At 38.7% G+C, this 23,382-nt stretch overlaps 1 protein-coding gene across 1 annotated transcript; it reads left to right on the forward strand.

Annotated features, from left to right (window-relative positions):
- Positions 1 to 1,100: 1,100 nt before the first annotated feature.
- On the forward strand, positions 1,101 to 22,825 carry ITIH3 (inter-alpha-trypsin inhibitor heavy chain 3). Its single transcript, XM_008943637.1, has 20 exons — positions 1,101 to 1,190; positions 6,338 to 6,504; positions 7,543 to 7,647; positions 8,076 to 8,238; positions 9,138 to 9,248; positions 9,879 to 10,004; positions 10,563 to 10,679; positions 11,449 to 11,617; positions 11,959 to 12,084; positions 12,335 to 12,516; positions 13,479 to 13,664; positions 14,611 to 14,750; positions 15,142 to 15,296; positions 17,082 to 17,087; positions 18,790 to 18,840; positions 19,366 to 19,479; positions 20,051 to 20,255; positions 20,983 to 21,155; positions 22,487 to 22,598; positions 22,696 to 22,825. The coding sequence occupies exons 1-20, from the start codon at positions 1,101 to 1,103 to the stop codon at positions 22,823 to 22,825; spliced, it is 2,628 nt and encodes an 875-aa protein (XP_008941885.1).
- Positions 22,826 to 23,382: the final 557 nt, after the last annotated feature.

Here is a 23,382-nt window from a genome sequence, read left to right on the forward strand (position 1 = left end):
GAGAGTGGGCAGGGAGCGTGATGGAGGTGCGGAGCGCGCGGCGAGCTGCCGTGGTGAGCCTGCTTTTGCTTCCCGCCACAGCCCGAGAAACGCCGCCGTCCCTTCAGAAACAGTGCCTGACGTGGTAAGGGTGGGGCAGGGACACGGTGTCAGCCACAGTGTCCCGCAGCACCACAGCGGGTCCCCCCCGCCTTGCGCATGAGGGGGCCGGGGAGGCCTGGCAGAGCACAGGTGCTCTTGAGACCCGTCCAGGCACCTCTGCATGGGGCAGAGAATTGGTTTAAAAAGCTCCAGACTGGTTTAAAAGGGACTCCTGGACCTATCCTTGTCCCTGACGTAGCTGCACACCTGAGGAAGCTGACTGCAGGAAAACACCCCAAATTCTGCAAACCTGAATGTGTTACTATCACTGAGTATTTGACTCTCAGTCCTTAATTTTTTTAAACTGGTTTCATCTCCTCCATTGCACAAAACACACTTTAAGAGAGACTGGACACTGTCAAGATAACAAAATGAGCCTTGCAGCAGCAGACTGGATGGGTATTGATTGTGCAAGATGCAAGACTCTGGGAGCTTGAACTTGGGTTTTAGCTACGAAGATGAATAGGAAAGCTAGTAATGGGAAATTTCTGAACTTGCCACAACACGTCCAAAATAATATCTAAATCATGTACCTGAGTGATATCCCAGGATTACAGGACATAGGTTTTGAGGAGCATAAGTGGGTTTAAAAGACCGCAAGCTCTGTTGCAGCAGTGATAAATTTGAGTCAGGGACAGCCTTTAAGGTGTCAGAAAGATGATGGTTTTCACCTGGAAAAGAGGTGAGTCTAGAGCACAGATAAAGTTCGGTTGCCTGTACAGAAATGGTGGTTGAATTTTTTTCTGGAGATATTACACAGAAGACACATTGCTGAAATTTTGTGTAAATTTGTAACAGTATTCTGCAGATGATGCAGATTCAGAATTAAGTATTTGACTTTTCCTGAATGCCTAATGTTTAATCCCATGTTTCACTGGGTTATTTATTAACACTTAGTAAACAAAGCATTATATATTTATACATATTGTTCAGACTAGAATCTTACTTTTTTTTCCAAAATGGAAAACTATCTATTGCTTTGTATTTTGTTATGGATTCCTACCTTTGCATCATCAGACCTTTTGGTAACGCATGTCAGAAACATCAAGGTAAGTAATCAGCCATGTACGGAACTTTAATTTCTCATAGATTAACCTTCTGTCATCTATTAATATTTCTCAGAGAGTTCATCAGTGCTTCACACAGGAGCTTTGTATTCTCTGTTACCAGAGAACTTGTGTTCTCCCTCTCCGTGTCATCACCACAATGGTAAAACATTTTACTAGTCTTATATTTAAATGTGTAAATCAATCAGTGCTGACAGGGAACTAACACCTGCAAAGCAAGATGAAATATCAGTGAAAAGATGCCTCTGAGAATCAGAAAACAGATGTAAAATGGCAGCCAGATAAATATGTCCCCTATCCAAATGACGTGGTAGGATTTGCATGTTAAGGTAACATGAAATAGTTCTCTGTCCCTCAAAGGGGCCATTCTGGTTTGGACTGGCTCTCTGAATAGGACAGTGCTTCCTGATGTTCTGCCTAACTTTCTTCAGTTAAGTTGCCAGCCGTTACTCCTCACCTCAATAAATTAATTTACTCTCTATCAAAAGTTACACACTGAGAGAAAAGTTACAGAGGGCAGATCTCTTTAGGGAGCATTGTAGGTTGGTGGGTAGAACAGGACAGAGCAATTTGCAGCCAATTTCTATGGATTAGGTTATACTCTTTGCCAAGACTTTTTCTTTGAAAATCAGGATACTAACTTACCTGCCTTTTCAGCTTGAGACTTATTGCTGCAAATTGGAGATGCTGTGGATTCTTATAATTTAAACACTATGTAGCCTTTTTTCCTCCTGATGACCATACTACCTGCCGTTCTCTGAATGTCTGATGACCATACTACCTGCCGTTCTCTGAATGTCTTGCATTGCTAAAGCCTTTCTACATGGAAAATGACTAAAGCTCTGCACAGCATTCCATCTGCATGTGCAGAACACCACAAAAGAGTCAGCTGATTCTCCCAGATTTGTTAGATACTCTATGCAAATGTAATTTGATTGAAATGGAGCAGATTTGTACGTAGCATGAAGGTCTCAGTCCCCATCCCTCTCTTAGCTCCTTTGAGCAAGTAGCATGCCGATGGGGAGTGATGAAGCATGGCTGGAAGTCTGGCTGGCTGATGACCTTCAAGCTGTCAAAGCTGCTTTTAAAGCCATAGTCAGGTAAACAGAATGGGCAGACCCAGTTCTGCTGAAAACTGAGCAATAATCCAAGTCGCTATGTGCACTTGTACGCCCCGTTCCTATGCATGCGGCTACTAAGGCGGGGAAAGATTTTCTTTTCAGATGAAAGCTACCCAAAAGCACGGGTGGTGGTGACACAGCCTTCCCTTTATGGCCCTCTCATTTTGGCAGCAGCAAGACTCCTGCATGGCTCACAAGGAGGTTTAGTTCTCATAGCTTAGCTGCATTATGGTCTCTTCTCTGTGATACCCAATTCACACCACTTAGTGAAATCTTTAATGCTGCTGTAAATTTGGAAAAAAATTTCGTGCCTCGCTTTTCCTATGTAGTGCTTAGGGATACAGCCCCTTGTTCAGCATTGTGAATTCCCAGAGGTCACTGGAAGTTAACTGTACAGTCTTTGCTGATTCTTTTAGTCATGCTGTGTTTTAGTTTCCCAAGCTGTAAAATCAGGGCTTCTTTCTTTTTACTGTATTGGGATCTCTCTTTTCCTTCCCTGTTTCCTTGAGAGTTCAAATTTCAGCTTTCCTCTTGCTTTCCTCCCCAATTTCTATATATTTGTCACGCCTATATTCTTTGCTGTTGCCACAGCAGAAGAGTATCAAACAAAAGCAGACTTTGTTACTGTCATACAACTGAACATTTTTTTCTAATAATTGGTGCAACTAGCAAATATGTAGAAATACTACAGAAATATTTTCTCAAGTAACTGTAATTTCCCAAAGTAGAGGATATTAAAATCTCCGTTTGGTCTAGGATTGCATAACGTTTTTTAATGGGACACACTCACTTTCTGCCCACATAGCTTAAAGTGACCTTGATGTCAGTGAGGTCTCTAGCTGCATCCAAGTGAATCATTAAAAATGAAGAAAAATCACAGGTTCAGAGGGTGACCTCATCCACTCCCCTGTGCAGATCAGGGTCAGCTGGTGCAGGTAGCCCATGACAATGTCAAGCTGGGTTTGAGTATCTCTATTGAAAATCAGCCCAACTACAAAGTGACTAGTACCTTTTACTGAAAGATTTTTCTATATTTTATTTTTCAATGAGAATGGCAGAATAGTCCCAAAAATATTTACAGAATCTGAACAGAACTCTTTCAAAACTACTGTAGAATCCATATTTCTGATAAAGAATGTGCACAACAGCAATCATTTCACGATTAAATGCAAGTAAATTATCTTTTAATTTAGGAAGTAGTATTTGTAGAATTTGTAACTGTAATCCTTGGGGTTTTTTTGCTTTTTTTTTGGTGTTCTTAAACTGCATAGTAATTCTACTTTAAGGAGAAGTTTGTACAGATATTTCAGTGACTTCCAGTTTTTCATTTCCCAGTGTCTATGCCTCATTTTGTGTTTTGCAAGGAGAAATGATTAGCCCTAATGATAATATAGTTATGGAAATGATAATTTCCATTTTGGAAAGGACAGAGTTGAATTGGTGAATACTTTACACAGAGTTTGTGAAACAGGAGACACGAATGCACAAAAATCACCTGTGTGACAATAACAGTTTGAAAGATGAACCCAGAGAAAGGTACACAGGCTTTTTGTCCAGACTCTTACAGAAGTTCAGAAACCTCTCCATGAAAACCTTGCATTTCCATAGATTTAATATAATGCCTTGGAAAACAAAAAAAAATAACCCTCTGTGTCTCAGTTCCTAACCTGTCTCAGTTCCTAACTGTGAAAAGTTTAAACCCTTAAATATACCCGAGATATGTCTTTATTTGATGGAGCAGGTAAACATGTCTGCACCAAAAGTCACCCATGAGGCTCCTGGGGCCAAAAGAGATAAGGTGTTTGCACCCGAGCTTACGGGAATTGAGTTACACAAGCTGTTGTTTTAACATGATTCAGTAAATATGTTTGAAGCTGGTTCTCTCCCTCAGAAAGTACATAGTATTTGTGTAGAGCTTCTGTATTTGCACCTATTCTGGGAATAAACATGCCAAAAAGTTCTAACAGCATTTTTTTTTCTACCTGCAGCCTTTCGTAGTGACTGCCTCTCCTCTCTGTAAGCCTGCTGAATTGCTGTCTTATCTATCCATGTTAGAGAGGCTCTTGGGGTGAAACAGGAAAAATTCTGGAGTAAATCTGAAGGAGTGTAAGGATGGGTCTGCCTGATAGTTTGGATGATAGACTGGAAAAAAAATGTGCAAAGTGGTTTTTTTTTTTTATGCTGTGATACAGCCCCCCTTTTTCCTTCCAAAGGAGATTAGTTTGAAAAGACAAAATATATATCACAGGATGCAGAACTGGGAATTCCCAAGGAAAAGCTGTCACCCTCAGGACAAGATACTCTGGTTTTACTTTGATATTACTACGCAGCCAAGCTATGCTCAAGGAAGCCCTATAAGCAGATTTTGGTGGGTTCTTTCCATTGAGTGGTGTTTAAATATAAATGGCACTGAACATTCAAGCCGCTTTTCCTCTCTCTCTTCCCCCATCTCTCTGGCCATTCATTGTTGTTTTTCAGCTGAAAGATAGCTTCTTGTGTCACTTGAACAAAATACTAAATCAGCAATATTCAAAGGTTAATTTATCTTTCAAACCCACAGTATTTAAGGTGCACTTATATCAAATAAAAACAGAAAGATTTACCAAAACTGGGAATGCTATAAGCAAAATAATTGTACCTACCTCAGATGCCTTGCTTGCGCTTCCCTCAAATTTACTTCAGTTTACTAATAACTTCCTTCTCCTGAACAACTACTTTTGACTTGAAAGCAGATGACAACTACAGAGGTGCTAAGTGATTTGTTTCTAAATGCAGCTTTCCTACCTTATTAATATTTTTCCCCCCTGTTTTTCTCTTTGCAGAAGCGAAATGCTGATAATGACTTGGTGAGTAAGGCTTGGTTTTGTCCAGGCTACTGAGAAAGCTTCATTGCAACAAGAATATTCTTACTGTGTTCACATGATGTTTCTGTGAGTCCGGTCAGAGCAATGGATATTTCTGAGTGTGTGTGACACAGGAAGTCGCCCAGAGTTGCTTGTTTTAGGCAGTAGAACTAATTACGCAAGCTCAGATTGAAACTTCTGGTCAAGGAAAGAGAATGAAGAAACAATTTCTAGCCTTGTTGTATTTGAATAAACAGCAAAGTTGTTTAAAGTCACCTCCATGTCTCTAACAGTCATCCATTCTATGTTGGTTGTGTTTTTACCCTTTATTTTATGTTGTAGTTATTTCTAAGGAAGGCAAGAGACCTCATCTCTGAGGCTGATTCCACTTGGCACCTGAACTCCACTCCAGCAATGCTTAAATGCTTTGATTGTTTGAGAACCTTCTTAATCAACCAGCCAAAGATCAGGCCCACCATAAAAGACTCCAAGGGTCTTTCCAGTGCTGGTTTTGCTGCAAGCAGCAGACCTCATTGTTGTGGAGTTGCCTAAGGAGTCACATCTGTTGTTGCCTATGCTTTACTACAGTCTCCAGCAACCTTACACCTGAGCATTCAAAGAAAATAAGTATTGCCCCACCCATTTGCTTGTTTAAAGAAGAATGAGCCCCAGTCGTGAGGAAGTTGAGAATAACATAAAATGGATTTTGCAGGCATTTGGAATTGTTTAGGTCTGGTCTTAGACAAGATAACTACTTATATCCCTGCTCTAGGAGTCATCCACTCAGTTGATAATTACAGTCACTAATACAGTAGACAGCAATAAGTTGTTCTGCTCTTTGACTAACCATAAACAAAAGCCACAGCCTTGGTAAAAAAAAAAAACCTGATCCTTTTAAGAGCAGCACCTTTGCTGTGGTGGTAGTGTTACGTTAAAGATGCTACAGTTAGAACTCACGGAGTAGCACCATGACGGCAGTGCTATAGTGACAGATATCCAAGGAAACACAGCCACGCTCCAGTTCTTAAGATTAGGTCTTTCCTGTTTTGCTTTGGAGTGGTAGAGTGTCCTGTCGTGATTTCTTTTTAAAAATCTGATCCTGGCTGATTAACACAGATGTCAGTGTAACAGCTCTTTTTTCTTTTTTTCATTTTTCATTCTACAGGTTGTCAATGGGATAGAAATCTATAGCATGAAAATTGATAGTAAAGTAACTTCCCGATTTGCCCGCAATGTCATCACCAGTCGAGCTGTCAATCGTGGAAATGTGCACAAAGAAGTCTTCTTTGATGTTGAACTCCCTAAGACAGCCTTCATTACCAACTTCAGCATGTGTGTAATCTTCTTGGTATTGTTAGGGAAGAGTAAAAATCTTTGCAAATGCAACTGGGAGAAACTGAACCCAAATGCTCCTTTTTACTTTGCCATTTGATAGATTTCTAAATGCCTCCTGGGTGATTTTCTGGTACTATTAACTTCACATGCAAGATACTTTGAGAAAGGCAAACATTGGTACATCTACAGAAAAGATGACTAATTTTCAATTATTTCTATTCATCATCATGGACCTTAGGGAATGGGAGATTGTCTCTGGGGATCCATTTACCTTTTCAAAAATACCATTTACTTACTCTGGTGTTATCAAACCAGAAAGTTCCGTTACTTAATTTCCCTGATGGCATTATAGCTTAATTTATCTTTTCATTCAAAAATCATATTTTAATGAAAGACAGGAAATAGAGTGAATTATTCCTTTACATTTGGACCTTCAGTTGCAATAATGTCCAATTCTCACACCATTATGAGGTTTAATTCCCTTAAAACATGTCCATCTCTGGTAATCACACTATACCTGTTATATTTTCAGTGAAGAGAAATAGTAGCTTTTAGGGCATAACTACTCTTAATGCATGCTAGAACTTTATGGTAGGATGAGATGAATCCCCTATGAGAAATGCCTGTTTAATCATGTAAGGGGTCTAAGGATGAAAGATTCAGCTGTAGACAGCTACATTTGGACAGATGAGGCTCATCCAGAGAGATGACTTGCCATTAGATGAGCCCAGATGGTCAAGCTGCTGAAGTGTAGGAATATGGCAGGTGTAAGTAGTGTTGCTGTCAGTCTAGTTTTCATCTAATTAATTTTCAAAGTAAAATTGGTTTAGATTCTCTTAAGACACTGAGCATAGAGCTCTTCATTCCAGCTGAATTTACTGAGAAGACTAGCTTCAGTGAAAGTGCTGAAATCTTGCCAATGTCTGATTCCTGAAAGTGCTTTTTAGCAAACGAGTCAATAAGAGAATTGCCTGCAGTAACTTTCCAAGTATCCGTGCAAACCATTCAGCTAAACTAGGACATTTTTGTCTGCAGGACAATTGATGGTGTCACTTATCCTGGAACTATAAAGGAAAAAGAAACTGCAAAACAGCAATATGAGAAGGCCGTTTCAAAGGGACAGACTGCTGGTCTTGTCAAGTAAGAATAATGTCTTGTGTGGCTTCGACACCACCGTCCCATAGCTGGGATAGTTGGGAGATTGGAAATACTTTGTTCTGGCACATTTCTGACATTTGTTTTTTTACAGGACCAAAGACCAATCATTAAGTTAGAGTTATTGTAGTGTAAATTATAAAAAGGAAATACAACTTCTGATTGTGCAGGCAGTAGCTGCAGCTGTGGAAAGACTGTTTCTGCAGATTTCAGCGACTTTGTATGACATATTCCTGGGATTAAGCCCACTGGGAAATTTGAATAAATTCTACAGTTTAAGTATTTTTTTAGCAATAGGTCAAAATACCTATCACTGTTTTACTCCTTTTTGAAAAATCACACACCACCAACCCAAGCAATAAGTATAGTGAAGAAGGATAAAGATGTTCTTTTTCCTACCCACTTAAATACAGAGCTTCAGGAAGAAAGACAGAAAAATTCACTGTCTCGGTCAACATTGCAGCAGCCAGTAAAGTCACTTTTGAGCTCACATATGAGGAACTGCTGAAACGACAGTTTGGAAAATACGAGATGTTCATCAAAGTAAAACCAAAACAGCTTGTCAAAGATTTTGAGGTAAATGGCAAACTGTGTCCAGCAGGACTGTTATTTGACTGAAATTCTGTATCTCTGTTGAAAGTGGAGTACCATGCTCATTCCCATTGATTCACTGGTGAGGTAAAGGCCCATGATTGTATTTCTCATCAGTCATGTGGGGAGTCACTTTAGTGCAGGTTTTTGTTTGTAAGCCTGACAAACTCAGCTGCTAAGCCTCCAAAAGAACTGATGTATGGAAACCTGAAAAAGCCATTATGATGCATTGGGCTAAAACAGAAGACTAATAGCTTTTATAAATGCCTTTATAGCATAAGCTACACCTTTCTCACACCATCAGGGAGCTACATCATCTTAAATTACAGTGATTCATTCTAGAACACTGCAGTTTCTGTGTGCTAAAACATGTCTTTGATCACTCCTATCTGTTTTGCTAAGACCCAGCTCTCAGGCAAAATTTTTCTCCTTTGTCCAGAAAATGCTGTGTAAAAATCATTAAAAAACTCAGCATCTGTAACAGTTTATGCAACTTAATTTTAAACACTGTGATAGAAGGCATACTGAAAGATAGGTCTAAGTTGTGCACAACTTACAGCTAATGGCTGGGTTATGTTTTTGAAGGACTTGAATTTTTATTGACATTTTACTAAATTCCATTATCTAGCTTTCAAACAAGTTATATTTCTGTTAAGGTTGATGTGTTTCTAGCTTTGTTTTTAACTTCTATGTATAAAAAGGCCTGTTTGGCTGATGGTGTGTCCACACAAATGGGACTGCTATTTTAAACTAGAAAAGTAAATGTTTGCTTTTACAAAAATATGTCTTTCACATCTGTAGTTGCCTGCTGATCCTCCTGTAAATGGCTAAGGCGATATACTATGAGGTAATCAATGACAATAAATTTTCAATTAATATTTCAGATTGAAGTAAATATCTTTGAGCCCCAGGGTATCACTGAGCTGGAAGCTGAAGGAACATTCATCACCAATGACCTACAAGATGTCATTAAAAAAACTTTTTCTGAGAACAAGGTACAATGACTACTGCATTCCATAATTTATTTATTATGGTTATAATTCTGAAATAATAACATCAGTGCTAGCAGTAGAGGCAAGAGTAAAAAAACAGAGAAAATGCCATAAAGGCCTGCCTGTGCAAATGAGCTCTGAATTCCAAGCTAGCAAGTTGAAGACCACCAGCATGCTGTTCAGAAGGCGTGTAGCTGTTAGCATGGTGCTGTACCCAAACTAGTGGATCTTGTCCCACAGCAGTAGCTGGAAACCTGGATACTGAGAAGGCAATTTCTTACAGAAGAACTGAGTCAGTAGCAAGTAGTTTTCTCACATATGGAGGTGGTAGAATTCCTAAGGGACAGCCTGCCCAACAGCCTTATCAGTGTCTGTCATTCCCAGTGGAGAGCTAAAACATGGGAGGTGGGGGAGTAAACATATGAAGAAAGCTCTGGATAGCAGCCTTCATCTATCAAGAAACATCAAGAAACAGAGAAATGCATATGGATGCAAACTAATATCTAACCTAATAAAACAGGTTATTCTCATGTCTGTGAATATACTAGTTTTACAAAAATGCAAATTTCTTTGTGCTCTGTAGAGAACTTTCAGCCATTAAGGTTCAGATCTAATGAAGACTTTTCTTTTCAGGGGCATATCTCTTTCAAGCCAACTCTTGATCAGCAGCGAACCTGTGCAAATTGCTCACAGTCTGTCTTGGATGGGGATTTTACTGTAAAGTATGATGTGAAGAGAACAACTCCAGATAATCTCCAGGTAAATATGACAGGTGAAAATTTTGAACTGTTGAACAGCTTAGCTTGCATAATAAAGGTCAGGGAGCAGGAAGGGCCAGCTGTTCCCTAAAGGATGAGGAGCTGAGTGTGACAACACAGCTGGCAGCACAGAGGCTTTGCCAGCCAGAAGCCCACTCCCTGCAGTACCTGAGCAAGGCAGACAAATTCAGCTGAGAGTCCAGGTCACCGAGCAAGCTTGTGGTGATGAGACAGGCTGAGGTCAAGGTGGGAAGTCAGTCTGCAGGGTGGGATCCAAAACAGCAGAGTCCCTGGATAGGAATAGGTATGGTTCTGACATGGATGGAGACAGATATTCTTACAGTGTGGGGACTAAAGGCCCAGGCTTACACTTAAATGAAGCTGCTGGGCCCATGGGCAAAGCTGAAACTGGTCAGAGCTGTTAAAGCCTATTAGTCCGCTCAGGGGCTAGACACTAAATGAAAGTAATTTCTTCTTTTTCCACTTCATCTTTGTAATATACAGAAGTGGTTCTCATTGTTGTTTTTTGGGCTTTTTTTTTTTTTTTTTTACTTTTCAGATTGTCAATGGCTACTTTGTACACTTCTTTGCACCAACAAATCTTCCAAAGTTGCCCAAGAATATTATTTTCGTAATAGATATTAGTGGCTCAATGTCTGGAAGAGAAATAGAGCAGGTAAGTTATTACATTACTGTAGAGTCCCAGTAAAGGAACCTCTGTTATGATGGAAGGGGCATGGTGGCTTATTGTGCATATGCAATGCTTAAGCTCTACCAAGTGGTTTAATGCTGTGACCTCTCTAATGCTCAGTACCATAAGTACTAGTTTGAAGTATTATTGTAGAACAAAATTCTATACACTTAGGCTATATTTACTTACTTATGAATGTTATTAGTTCAAAACTCCCAATATCAACCTTTCCAGAGAGTTCTATCACGTGTACCAAAATGAAAATGTGCGTACAGCATTATATACATGATCTATGATGTTGATTCTGTCTCCTTGAGGAAGCAGCAGCTCTTTTCATGCTTCGGATTCCTCATTCTAAGCTAATGCTCAGATTGTTCAGGTTTTGGTGCTGCATCAAAATATCCATGTTTGCTTGTGTATCAGCGTCTCCGCCAACCTGTCACTACCCCTTTCCCATCACTTTCAATTTGCCATGCCAGCTTTACCTCAGCGTAAGCAACAATCTGTGGTGTGAGCCCTGATTCTCCTCTCAGCCAGGAAGATTTACCAGGTGTAATTGCAACCCACTGACTTCACTTGGAATTACTCTGAAATAGACACAGGGACTGACAAGGACAGAACAAGCTCAGATTTTTTGCCTGACATACTGTATAACAGTTAATAATATCCAAATCCTGAGAGATCAGCAATATCAAATCTAAGAGTGCCTATTTTGTTAAGTGTTGAAACTCACATTTAAATCTCTCTCTTACAGACAAGAGAAGCACTTCTAAAAATCTTAGATGACATGAAAGGAGAAGACTTCTTCAATTTCATACTGTTTGGTAGTGACGTACATACCTGGAAAGAAACACTAATCAAGGCCACTCCAGAGAATTTGGACGAAGCAAGGAAGTTTGTTCGGGGCATTGACACTAAAGGCAGTAAGTACTTCACTGGCGTCGCCAGTAGGTCACTGTGTAAGTTAATTTATCAATTCAATCTCTGAACACAATGCTAGAGCATTTTTGTGTGGATTTTGTTGTTGTTGGTTGTTTCTGTTATTACTGATGAGACACTCAAAGTTGAAATTTACTCAGAACATGACATCTATTTTTCCTTAGGTTTCCGAAGTCCAGGTGCTTTTCTATCTAAACTTCCCCCTGCTTGCAACCCCAAACCTTTCATTTTCATACTGTAATGAGATTTCATCAGATTCCAGTGAAAAATGGGCCTTTATTTTGGCTATCTGTGCTGAAACCAAATTTCTGTGTCTACCTTGCAGTGACAAATTTACATGGTGGTATAATGAGGGGAATTGAGATGCTGAATGCTGCTCATGAAGGAAATGCTGTGCCCAAGAGAAGTGCTTCTATAATTATCATGTTAACAGATGGCCAACCAAATGTAGGTAAGTTTGTGTTGGATGGAGTAATAGAGAGAGTGAATTAACTAACAAAAAAGAAGCTCAGTTAAAATTGGCCTCCATCTTTGACTTCTGGTTGTTTTCATTATATAAACACTACTGTACCAGCATTGTACTACTAAAACAAGTTTGGATAATGTCTCCTAAGAAATTTGAACATGACTAGCCACATTTCATTTTGTGATCATTTTACCTGTTTATGAAGAAAACTCAGACTTTTTCTGTTTTGATGCAGGTGTATCAAATACTCAGGACATCCAGACGCATGTAAAAAAAGCCATTGAAGGAAGATATCCTTTATACAATCTTGGGTTTGGCTATGGTGTTGACTACAGCTTCTTGGAGAAGATGGCACTAGAAAATAAAGGATTGGCCCGTCGGATTTATCCTGACTCTGATGCAGCTTTACAGCTCCAGGTACTGTAATCACCACTTAAATTAGGTGAGAGGTGCAGTAATTCAGATAATTATACAGATGATCATAGTTTGAAGTAATCAGAATCCCAAAGTGTAATCTGGTACTCAGGAGTGTGCTCTAATCAGAATATTAGATGCATTTCATTTTCCCTTTCTCTTATACAAGCAGAAAGTGAAAGGAGAGTAAAAGGGAGATAATGTGGGCTACAGAAGAGGTACAGGGTGACAAAAGTCATGGCTCTGAAGGACACTTTGGTGTGGAGTAAAATTGCTGCAGTCATTATATCTCCCATACCTCACAGATCATATAGTTAGCATCATGTCAAGGAAAGAGGATGATGGAGCATAAAGGCTGTAGGTATCCTGTCCTTAGGAACTCAATGCAAGTCCGTGTATCTTACCGTACTTCTGAGGCATTCCATAGTCATATAAGGCATGAGAACAGGTGTAAGCAGCACAGAGTTGTCCTTCTTACACTTCTCACATTCCAATAGCAGCCATTCAAAAGATTCACCAAAGAATTTAGATACTGGATTTCCTTGCAAGCTCTGCCAAAATCAAATACCTGGTCTCCTTTGGCCTATGTTGTCATTTCAGTCTCTGCAGAGAACAGATGTACAAACTTATTTCCATCACACAGGGGGAAGCTTGGGATTCCTTTTGATTAACATTAATGGAACTTAGCATCCACACATGTTGTTCTCAGGTATTTTTCCTTTCTCTTAGTGAGACTGAAGAGTTTGTATGTCCTTTATGTTTCATTATTTGTAGATCTTCAGGCCTTGTACGCCAAGATTTAACTGAATATTTAAGTATTTCTTCTAAAATACACTTTTCATTTTCATTGCTGAAATAGGATGTTTCTGGGTACAGATCTACCTATGAATTAAAGAAAGAGTGATAGTTAAATGTTTTCTTTCTTTCTTTCTTTTTTTTTTTTTTTTTTCTTTTTTATCCTGTAGGGGTTTTATGATGAAGTGTCAAATCCCATTCTCATGGACGTGGAGTTAAGCTACCCAGAAAATGAAATATCAGACCTAACTAAAAACAGTTTTAAGCATTTCTATGATGGGTCTGAAATTGTGGTGGCTGGGCGCTTTATAGACAACAACCAAAATAGTTTGACTGTGGATGTGCTAGGTGAAGGCGTAAGTATGGATTTCTTTGACTTCAGTTAGGTACACAAAATGTCCGAATGCTCAAAGCTGACGATACTTAAAACATTTTCTGGTGTGTCTTTACCTCAGTGGCAGGATGTGTTACTGCATATGTGAGGAACTAAATGTGCCAAAGTCATTGCTTTCAGTACTGCAAGTTCCTTGCCTAATTCAGTCAGGTATATGAGGATCAGCCTGGCACAATTTTCTGCAGTGTGACTGGGTCAGCTTTCCTAACACATATTTTTAAGTTTAGTCTCAGAGTACCATACCTGGTTCTTTCAGGATCCAAATGTTCAGTGTTCACAGACACTAGTTTTCACCGGGTGAAGAAAACTGATGGATAAGCTGGATGAATATTTGAAATGCCTTCCTTTCAAAATAGACATCTACTTCTAATAAAAACCAAGTGATCCAAATACCTCTGCAGATCTGGATTCTGTAAAAATATTTGCCTCTGATATTCAAGAAGCACAACACAGACTTATTATAGATTGTGTTATCATGAATACTGTGAAATGCATATATGCCCTATGCACTGTGGTGTGTTAGATACATTACATGAAATTCGGTATATTTGAAATGCAAATAACGTGGTGTTAATAAGTTAGTCAGCATACCTGCTTCAACATGTTCTTGTATGAAGCAGGTGTCATGATCAAAGTTCTTTAAGTTCTGAGTAGCCAAATTCTAATGGAAAATATAACATGTGTATTTGGAAACTGTGTTATGTCCTATAGCGTACACCACTAACCTTCACAGAAGCAAGGGAACAAAGTTCCCAGTACAGTGCTAACAATTTCCCAGGCAAGTGCTGTGTAAAACCAGACTGTTTTCTAATTTAACAAGAACTTTCAGACGTGAAGGTCTTGATTTTGATAGGTTCTGGAAGTCCTTGTCTACTTATGATACAGAGAAATTTCCTTATTCCTAACAGGCTAATGACGCTCTGTCATATACTACACAACAAGATGCTGAGCAAACAGCTAAAGCTTTCCAAGAGCAAGAATACATATTTGGAGAGTACATTGAAAGGCTCTGGGCTTATCTAACCATCGAACAACTCCTGGAAAAACGGTAATTTTATCAAGAATAACATCTTAATTGTGAACCTGTTGAGTCATCTGACTGGTATAACTTCTAGGGTGTGAAGCTGAAATTCACATCACACTGATTTGCCAGTGAGAAAGCATAAAAAACAGTAAGGAAAATCCCCCAGCCTCTTCTTCTCCCTAACCTCAGTATTCCTGCTTGAGGTTGCAAATTAAACAATTTTAAATTACTGCAAATATAAAGCACAGTTTTGTTTTCTTGGATAGCCAGTGCAATCAGAAGTGCTTTTAGCCTGTAACAAATATTCCTTATTGATAAATTAGCTGCGGAGAAATGACTTCACTTTAATATTTAATCAAGAGTTCAGTGAGTAATTTAGTAATTGTTGATGCTAGGAGTCTCTATTTGTATTCAGAATTGCAGCTACAGGGGAAGAAAAGGAGAATCTTACAGCGGAAGCCCTGAATCTCTCACTAAAATACAAGTTTGTAACACCACTGACATCCATGGTGGTAACAAAGCCAGAAGAGTATGATAACCAAGATGGGATTGCTGATAAACCCATTGAAGGTATAGATATTATCACAATTTTACATTATTTGAGAAGCCAAGTGTTCCTTTTTACATTCTCCTAAAGAAAGTGCTCACATGTGCTCATGTGTGCACTTTTTTAAGCGTGTATCTGAAAAATCTGCTATCCAAGCCTTACACATGTATGGTTTATGCAAAATTAGTTTTCATTGTAAGTCTTATTTCCAGCAAATCATCCTTCATTACTGAATCATACAAGGAAAATACTATGAATTCAAAATAAGTGTATTTTAAGCTAAATATATAAAATATTACATTCCAGAAAATGAAAATCAAGAAACATTTCTAATCTAATAATCCAGCTATATTCAGTTTAGTTAACATACTTTTTTTTCTTTTTCTACGTACTTCAGTTCAGGGCTAAATGTAGTAACATCTTTCTACATGAAAGGGGAAAATTTGCATGAGATCTTCCTTGTGCAGGATATATCAAGTTGTAAAAAGGTGGCGATTATACAGTATTCATATATATTGGAGAAAGAGAAGCAATTATATTGAAAGTGCACAATTCCTCTGATTCTCAAGTCCTCCGATTCTTTGGCTAATTACAGACTCGGTGCTCAGTAAATGGCTGTGCTTGCTTGCAGCTCAGCCTCTTTGTTTAGCTTCTGTGAAACAAACTAAATTTTCCTATTTCTCTTCAGCAAAGTAAGGCAAGTGCTGTGTGCTCAGCACACCCCAGAGCCACCCTACCCTCATTTATTTGTGTTATTTGGGTCATCCTCATCTCTCCCTTGTGCAGCATGTCTAACAAACCTCTTGTGACACATCTCTTCTAGTAGCATCCATTATTTTTGCTTCAAACTTTTGCTTAGTACAACTAACAGTTCCTCCCAGGCTCAGTGTGGGCTCTCTACTGGCTTCTGGATGAAAAACTTTCTCATCTCCTGAATCTCGCATAACTTAGAATAACAGAGATGCTTACTGGAGGTTCGTGGGTCTTTCTTTGAACTGTAAGTCCTGAAACCAGTTAATTGCTTAGTACCCTTCAAGTATCTGCTGATAATTTTTTTTACATTATTTTTCATAGTGGAACAGCTGACATAAAAGTACTGCGTGTTTAATTTAACATTAAAGTCACCATACAACATAACAACTTTAAAGTTCACAGTTGTAATCCGTAAGATAGAAAAACCCAAATATCTGCCAGAAGTGGCATACAGTCAGAGTGATCTTCAGCTCTATTTTTTTCCATTTCCAGGTACTTGTAGTACAAAGATCCATTTCTGAACCTCTTTTCAAATAAATGTTCTTTGTATATAGAAAGTATAAAGCAGTAATAGGAGAAAATAATCAAAACACTTCTGTTGTATAAGAAAAGAAAACAATTTTTACATACCCTAGAGTCTAGATTCACAAAAATTATTACTAAATCCTCCAGTTAGGATTAACAGAATGATGCAAATGCCTTGAAAATTGCAAAAGAGTAGAACCAATAAGGAACATTCTGCAGCATGGAAATGGCATAATGATAAAACAGTTACTAACACTGCTCTTGTCATATGCATCATTCATTGCAGTTTTCCTGCCCCCCATGACAGCTTTGTATTTTCAGTGCGTTTCTGTTTGATCTACAAATCTTGAGTTGTATCAGTTGGGAAGAAATGGAATTGTAAAATACTGAAGATAGCTGGCTGGTTTGTCAAACAGTTTTAATTTTTTCCTTAGAATATGTTTTAACAGATTCAGAATCCCTCCACAACTGAAACTGTAAATTTCTTTTTTTTTTCCTTCCTTTTACTTCTTACCTGCTCATCGTAACAGCTGAAGGTATGTACATTTCTTATTAAATTTATTTAATATTTTTAACTGTTAGAGATGGATTTCCTGCATCACTTATTTGATCTAGGATGCGCTACTTTCATAAAATTCTTGGTGAATTAATCAAGACTGTGTTATAAATAGATTAAAAACCTTTCAGCTGGAAAAGTTTGTAAGTACCATGTTCAGTGTGGTTCCTCCTCTCTCTGATAACTGCAGCATCAATCCCAGCATCACAGAACTCAGGCCAGTACACCTAAGCTGTTCTGCAGGGCTGGCGCTGCCCATATACCTGTGTGTAGCAGCCTCATACAAAGATGTCATCTTTGATGTTGTGATTGCTGGTTCTTCAGCACAAAGCCCTGCCTTCAGACACCCCTCCCATAGCTTCAGATGTAGAAAGAGTAGAAGGCTAGAAAAAATGTGGAAGCAAGTGAGTAAATCTTCGTGACTTCCCCGTTGTACAGTTGAGAACAAGATGGCACAGAGAAAGCAGAGAAGAGCAGGTTGTCTCAGCCCCTTGCGGAGCAAACCTCGTGCCTTTGGAGAAGTAACATTTTAGGCTGTGTTTTCTGTCTGTTCATGACGTTTGCTTTGCTGCAGTACTAAAACTGTTTTGACTAAGTTATTATTTTTTCATTTTTTAAAGTGTATCTATAATTACAAGATTTTGGAGTTGGTTTTGGTGGAAGGAAGGAAGTGGGAAAAATTTAAATTCATTCTTTCTAGCCTCTAAAACAACATTTTGTTTCATTCACAGCACAGGCTGTCACACCTATACAGGGTAAGTCATTAAGTTTCTAAATGAAGCAACATCTGTCAAAGGAAATGGATTCAGACAACTGAAATTACTGGAGAAATAAGAACTGCCTTTTCTGTGGTTGCAACTCTATCTTTACAAATGCTACCAAATTCTGCTCACTGCTAAAATGTTGCTAGCTGCTGAAAACACACTTAAAGGTTGAACCATACCAGATGAAAATGTTTTAGCTAAATAGTTTTTAAGGAGTAAGTGCCAGTTCATGAAACCACCATTTATATCTCAAAGCTCTTTATGAAGAACAGAGGATGAACTTGACTTTATATCTTCTTTGAAATTCTACAAAGCAAGGGACTATGATGCCAGCATCTCTGGCTAAATTAGTATGTTCGTTTGCTTATATAAAAAGAAACTGTTTAATTCAAGAGAGGTGGCAACTGACCCCTCAGATTGGTGGGTGGGCAATCATGGAAATGGGAGAGTTAGATTTCGGTTTTTGTTCTGAAGATTAGTGTTGGGCTCTCTCAGGCTCACTATCTGTCTCTGTTTAGTTTTCTCACATCTTCACTGAAAAGACTCAAATTCATTCTGGAAAAAAGCAAATGTCAAAACCTCACAAGTTTTCAGCGGATGATGTTACATTGCCTTGCTGATAGACAGATCAAGCCTTAAGCCCGAGACATTTGTGTTCTACAGGTACTTTACTTGGGCCTTGTGGAAACCATCAAAGGGATTTAGACAAGTGAAATCTGTCTATCCTGAAGCTTTGCTTGATTCAAAAGGGGCACAAACTGTCATTCCATGGACTATTATGCTTTAAAAGCTAGGGCAGAAGTAGCAACTTATGTGGCTTACTGTCTTCCTGACATTGTGGATGTACTGTGCAGATAGTGTGTGAATATTCCATTTTTAAGTGAGTTTTCCTAACGTTATTTCTTCTATTCTTTGCAGCTCCACAAGTATCCTACATACTTGCGGCACCCCCCACGTGGTATACTAGTGGTGAGTAGTTCAAGTAGCATGCTTAGAAGGAAAACAGAAGTGAATCTAAAATGCACAATTCATATGAAACTTTTAGATAATTCCCTTCCATAGAAGCAGCCATTATTTCAAAGGGGCTAGTATTTCAACTTACTTTAAACATCTGTATATGTTTTTTAAAGATCAGGTCACTGAGATTATATATTGCCATTTTCTTTGTCATCCTTCCGATTGCGAGGCTTTGTGTAGTTTGCTGCCTCTTCTCTATTCAGGTGAGCTTCCTGCTCTCAGAGATAAGCTCTTAGAGGTGGCCTTCTGGAAACTACATTCCATGTGCCAAATCACTCGAGGGAGATGGTAGCAGCTTCCTTGGGATCCCACCACTCCTTTGGAGGATGAACTGGACTAAGCTGGGCATACAGCTTGTGCAGGGACCAGTTTCTGCTGGTCCCCAGCATCAGCAGTTCCATTGCCACAGCACTGAATATTCATGTGAAACTTTGAGCCCATGTATGACTCTACAAACACAATGATTTGCCTTTACAGTTGATGGAGATCCGCACTTCGTTATATCAGTGCCACAAAAAAAAGATGCCATTTGTTTCAATATCAATGAAAACCCAGGTGCTGTGTTAAAGTTAATAAATGACCCAGTTACAGGTGAGTTTTAAGTTTGTCTTAAATACTGTAAATCAGGATACTTATAACAAAATATCTTATGTTTAAAGTCTATTTCTCTCTCTTATACTGTGTAAGTTTTTTTCCTGGCAAAGTTACTAGGAGTTCCTGTAGTTGTGAGAGGGTACGATTACCATGGCTGTTTTCACTTCTTGGAGCAAAATAAACTTTTGAACTTTGTTTGAAAACCACTGTGAGAGTTGAGAGACATAATTTTTCTCAGTGGAGTAGTAGTACAAGCAATAAAATAATCCTTAGGCTAGCTGGTAAAGAGAGACCGATGTCACACAGGCTATCTGTGCCTGCCACAGAGTCTTCATGCTCTAGGAAATATTAAATTTTTCTTAACAAAGTGATTGTTGTCTGTGTGGAAATCCACAGAACAGCCATCAGAGCATTATTCTGCTTTGGCACAAACATACACAAGTAATTCTGATCTGTTTTTCAACTTGTATGTGTTTCCTTGAGTTGTTAATTTTCCGTGACACTCCTTGACATCAGTTGATCAGTGTCTATCTGTAGAACAATCCTTGATGCTTCCTTTTTATATTAGGCATCACAGTCAATGGAGAACTCATTGGTGATAAGAAAGCAAACACTGATGCAAAGATCCAAAACACGTATTTTGGAAAACTTGGCATTGCAAATAAGCACCTGGATTTCAAACTGACAGTAACACCTGAGAAAATCACAGTTCAGAATGGCAATGAAAAAACAGGTTTCACCTGGCTTGATTCAGTCACCTTGCAACAAGAAGGGTAAGGCTTGCAGAAAGGATACCAGGCTCCTCTATTACTTTCTACATTTTTTTAGTGCTGATCAATAATACACTTTCAAGGTCTTTTATCTGAGCATACAAAATAAACTGATTCAAATCCTGGTGGATTCTGCTCTCTACTTTGTTATGTAACTGCTGATAATGAATAAATTCTTCTACTTTGAATATGTGAGGAATTTTCCCTGGTTTTCTATTAGTGTAACTAAGGTAGAATTAGATTTTGTATTGTGCTTAATGCAACAGTATCTTCCAAATACTTAAAGAGTAACTCTGTAGTGTGTAATCTTTCAAACAAAGACATGCTAACATGCTGTAAAGAATTTAAATTTTAGGAAATTAAATTGTGGTATTTAAAGAATAGATATATTTGGCCCTGTCAGCAGATATGTTTTTAATGAGATTTATCTCTGATAGTCACTGATAGCTTTGCAAAAGGGATTTTAGAAAAAAGATGGGCAGCATCTCCGCCTCCTCATTTGTGTTTTCATTGTGTACCTGGGACACAATTACTGCCTGCTCAAAGCATGGCCCTGCAGCAGGGGGATGCACAGATTCACGTGGACCAAACTAGGCAGCAAACCCTCTATTTTAAAAAATACTGAGCAATTTAAAAAGACATGTTTGTCTGTTGGACATATTTCTTCTTCTCATTGCTGTTAACCCTGGGAAGCACAATGCCCTAAGTCAAGTTTTTCTCTTCTCCTCAGTTTGAGTTTGATAATTAACAGAAAAAAAACCCTGGTGCTCAAAATGGGCAGCGGTGCCTCATTTGCTATTGTTCTGCACCGAGTGTGGAAGAAACATCCTCTCCATCAAGATTTCCTAGGACTGTATATATTGGAAAGTGATAAACTGTCTGAACAGACCCATGGATTATTAGGTATGACTTCATTCAGTGTTTTCATGCTTCTCTTTCCTTTTGAGGCTATATGATTTGTAGACACAATCTCATACTTACCCTTTCTGAACAGAGGTAGCAAAGGAAACTGAGATTACATTGACTTGACCTATGAAGATTTCTGATGAAATATTCTGGGCTCAGACTTTATGCATTATCTTTTCAGAATTTCCTCTGCTGCTGCTGAAATCACTAGCGTTCATTGTCCTCACTGGGGTCTTTAAACTTGCTAAATCCCACCTACAGAGGGGGTCTTTTTTTCTTTGCTACACTGTTCTTCCAGTCTCTTGGATGGTTTGATCTCTTCTTTCATCTTATCACTTTTCTCCTAAGTACAAGCACTCTGAGAAAATACATGTGTTTGCTCAAACAAAACTTGAGGTTTGCAAACCTCAATTAGTGCACCCTTGTAAGGAAAGAAGTTAAGGTACATCTTCATTTACTAGCATATATTAAAATCACAGAATACCTTGTGTTTTCTAAGATTTTCCTCATGTTAACTAACATTCTTTTTTCTATTAGAATGCAAAATTTTGATGCCATTGAATCCTGTTTTCAGCCAGTGTAGTGGGCGTGGTGTGCATTGTCTGTTGGAAAACGCACGGCTAGCAGCCATTTTCCCTTGCCTCACAGTTTTCACTTACAAAATCAGATAAGGGCAGAAAACACTTTACAGGTTGCAAGAAAACTGCAAAAGCCTATGTGACACGTGGGTACCCTATGTTACAGTTCACTGACTTAACATCTCATCCCTATTTTCATCGTCTTTGCTCTGTGAAGAACAGAGACGAAGTCGATCTAAAACCTGTTCTCTCAAAGCACCAGCAGCATTGTGCACCAGCCCAGACAGGGCAGAAGTGTGTGAAAGCTAATCCTGGCAGGAGTGTGAAAATTCCTTTGATGTCAGCCTTGTTCTGAACTTATTCACATCAAAAAGTTTCAGAGATCAACACATCCATTATTTGATTAAAAAAAGCTAAAGACTTGCAGAGTATGTGATAAGTACAACTGACTAGACAAAACACAAAGTGAGGGTATCTTGAAGGATATCTAGAAAAGTCTAATTTTACTGTGCACCCAGAAGCTGGAACTTAGATCCATATGATGGATATAGAATTCCAGTTTTTAAAGAGTAAATAATACCACAGGCATATATTCAACCGTACACGAAACTTGTTTGCTTATCCATTGAAACCCCTGAGGAAACATGGAAATGTAGAAGTTCTGGGGTTTAGGTTTGGTTTGTTTTTGTTTTTTTTTTTTTTTACTGTGTGCAGCATGCCTGAAGTAGTCATTTTACCTTATATTTTTAGGACAGTTTTTCCACCCCATTGACTTTGACATACTTGAAATTCATCCTGGGCCTGATCCCAAGAAACCAGATGCCATAATGATTGTTAAAAACAACGAACTGACAGTAACAAGGTAAAAAATAAAGTCCCTAGCAAAGGCTTAGGAAAAATTGCCTTGACAAAGGGCAGTTTCTGCTTCAGTATGTCCATGACTGTATTTTCCCTTTCAGGGGCTGGCAGAAGGATTTCAGAAGGGATCCTGAGCACGGCGTTGATGTTCCTTGCTGGTTTGTTCACAACAATGGAGCTGGGCTGATAGATGGTGTTCATACAGACTATGTTGTTTCCAGTCTATTTTAAACAACTGTGTGACATCCTCCAACTTCATGGGTATACAGAGTCTGAAAGAATAGTATTTTTCACCATTTGAGAAGTATTAAAAATACATAAGCTTACTGTATTTGGCAATACCAAGATACGGTGGATTCTCACAGAGACTTTCCCTGCACATTTGATCAGATGAAGTGCTAAACAGCTGTTCTGCTTGTGCATGCAGACATCATTCATCCCCTGACATAGCCTCATTTTACTGAGCTAATATACTAATTGTGGCTTACAATTTTACTTTGTAAAACATAACAGAAACATTCTAGCCAATTTTAAATCAAGAACTGAGTGTCGGGAGTGATTTAAATAAAAGCATCATTACCTATTGCCTTGTTCTGTTATTCCAGCAGCTATCACTATTTTCACTCTGGTTTCACAGAGCCCAGATGCATTTTGAAATTCAGCACACGAGGCCAGCTGCCAGAGCAGCACTTATTTCAGGATAATTCAGTGGTGCGTAGAACCGTCTGAGCACTTGACTGTACAGTGCTGAGGGCTGGTGCAGTGCCAGCACGTGTTATGTGAAAGGG

The sequence above is a fragment of the Merops nubicus genome, unplaced genomic scaffold (genome assembly GCF_000691845.1).
Source record: "Merops nubicus isolate BGI_N331 unplaced genomic scaffold, ASM69184v1 scaffold36917, whole genome shotgun sequence".
Taxonomy (NCBI): Eukaryota; Metazoa; Chordata; class Aves; order Coraciiformes; family Meropidae; genus Merops; species Merops nubicus.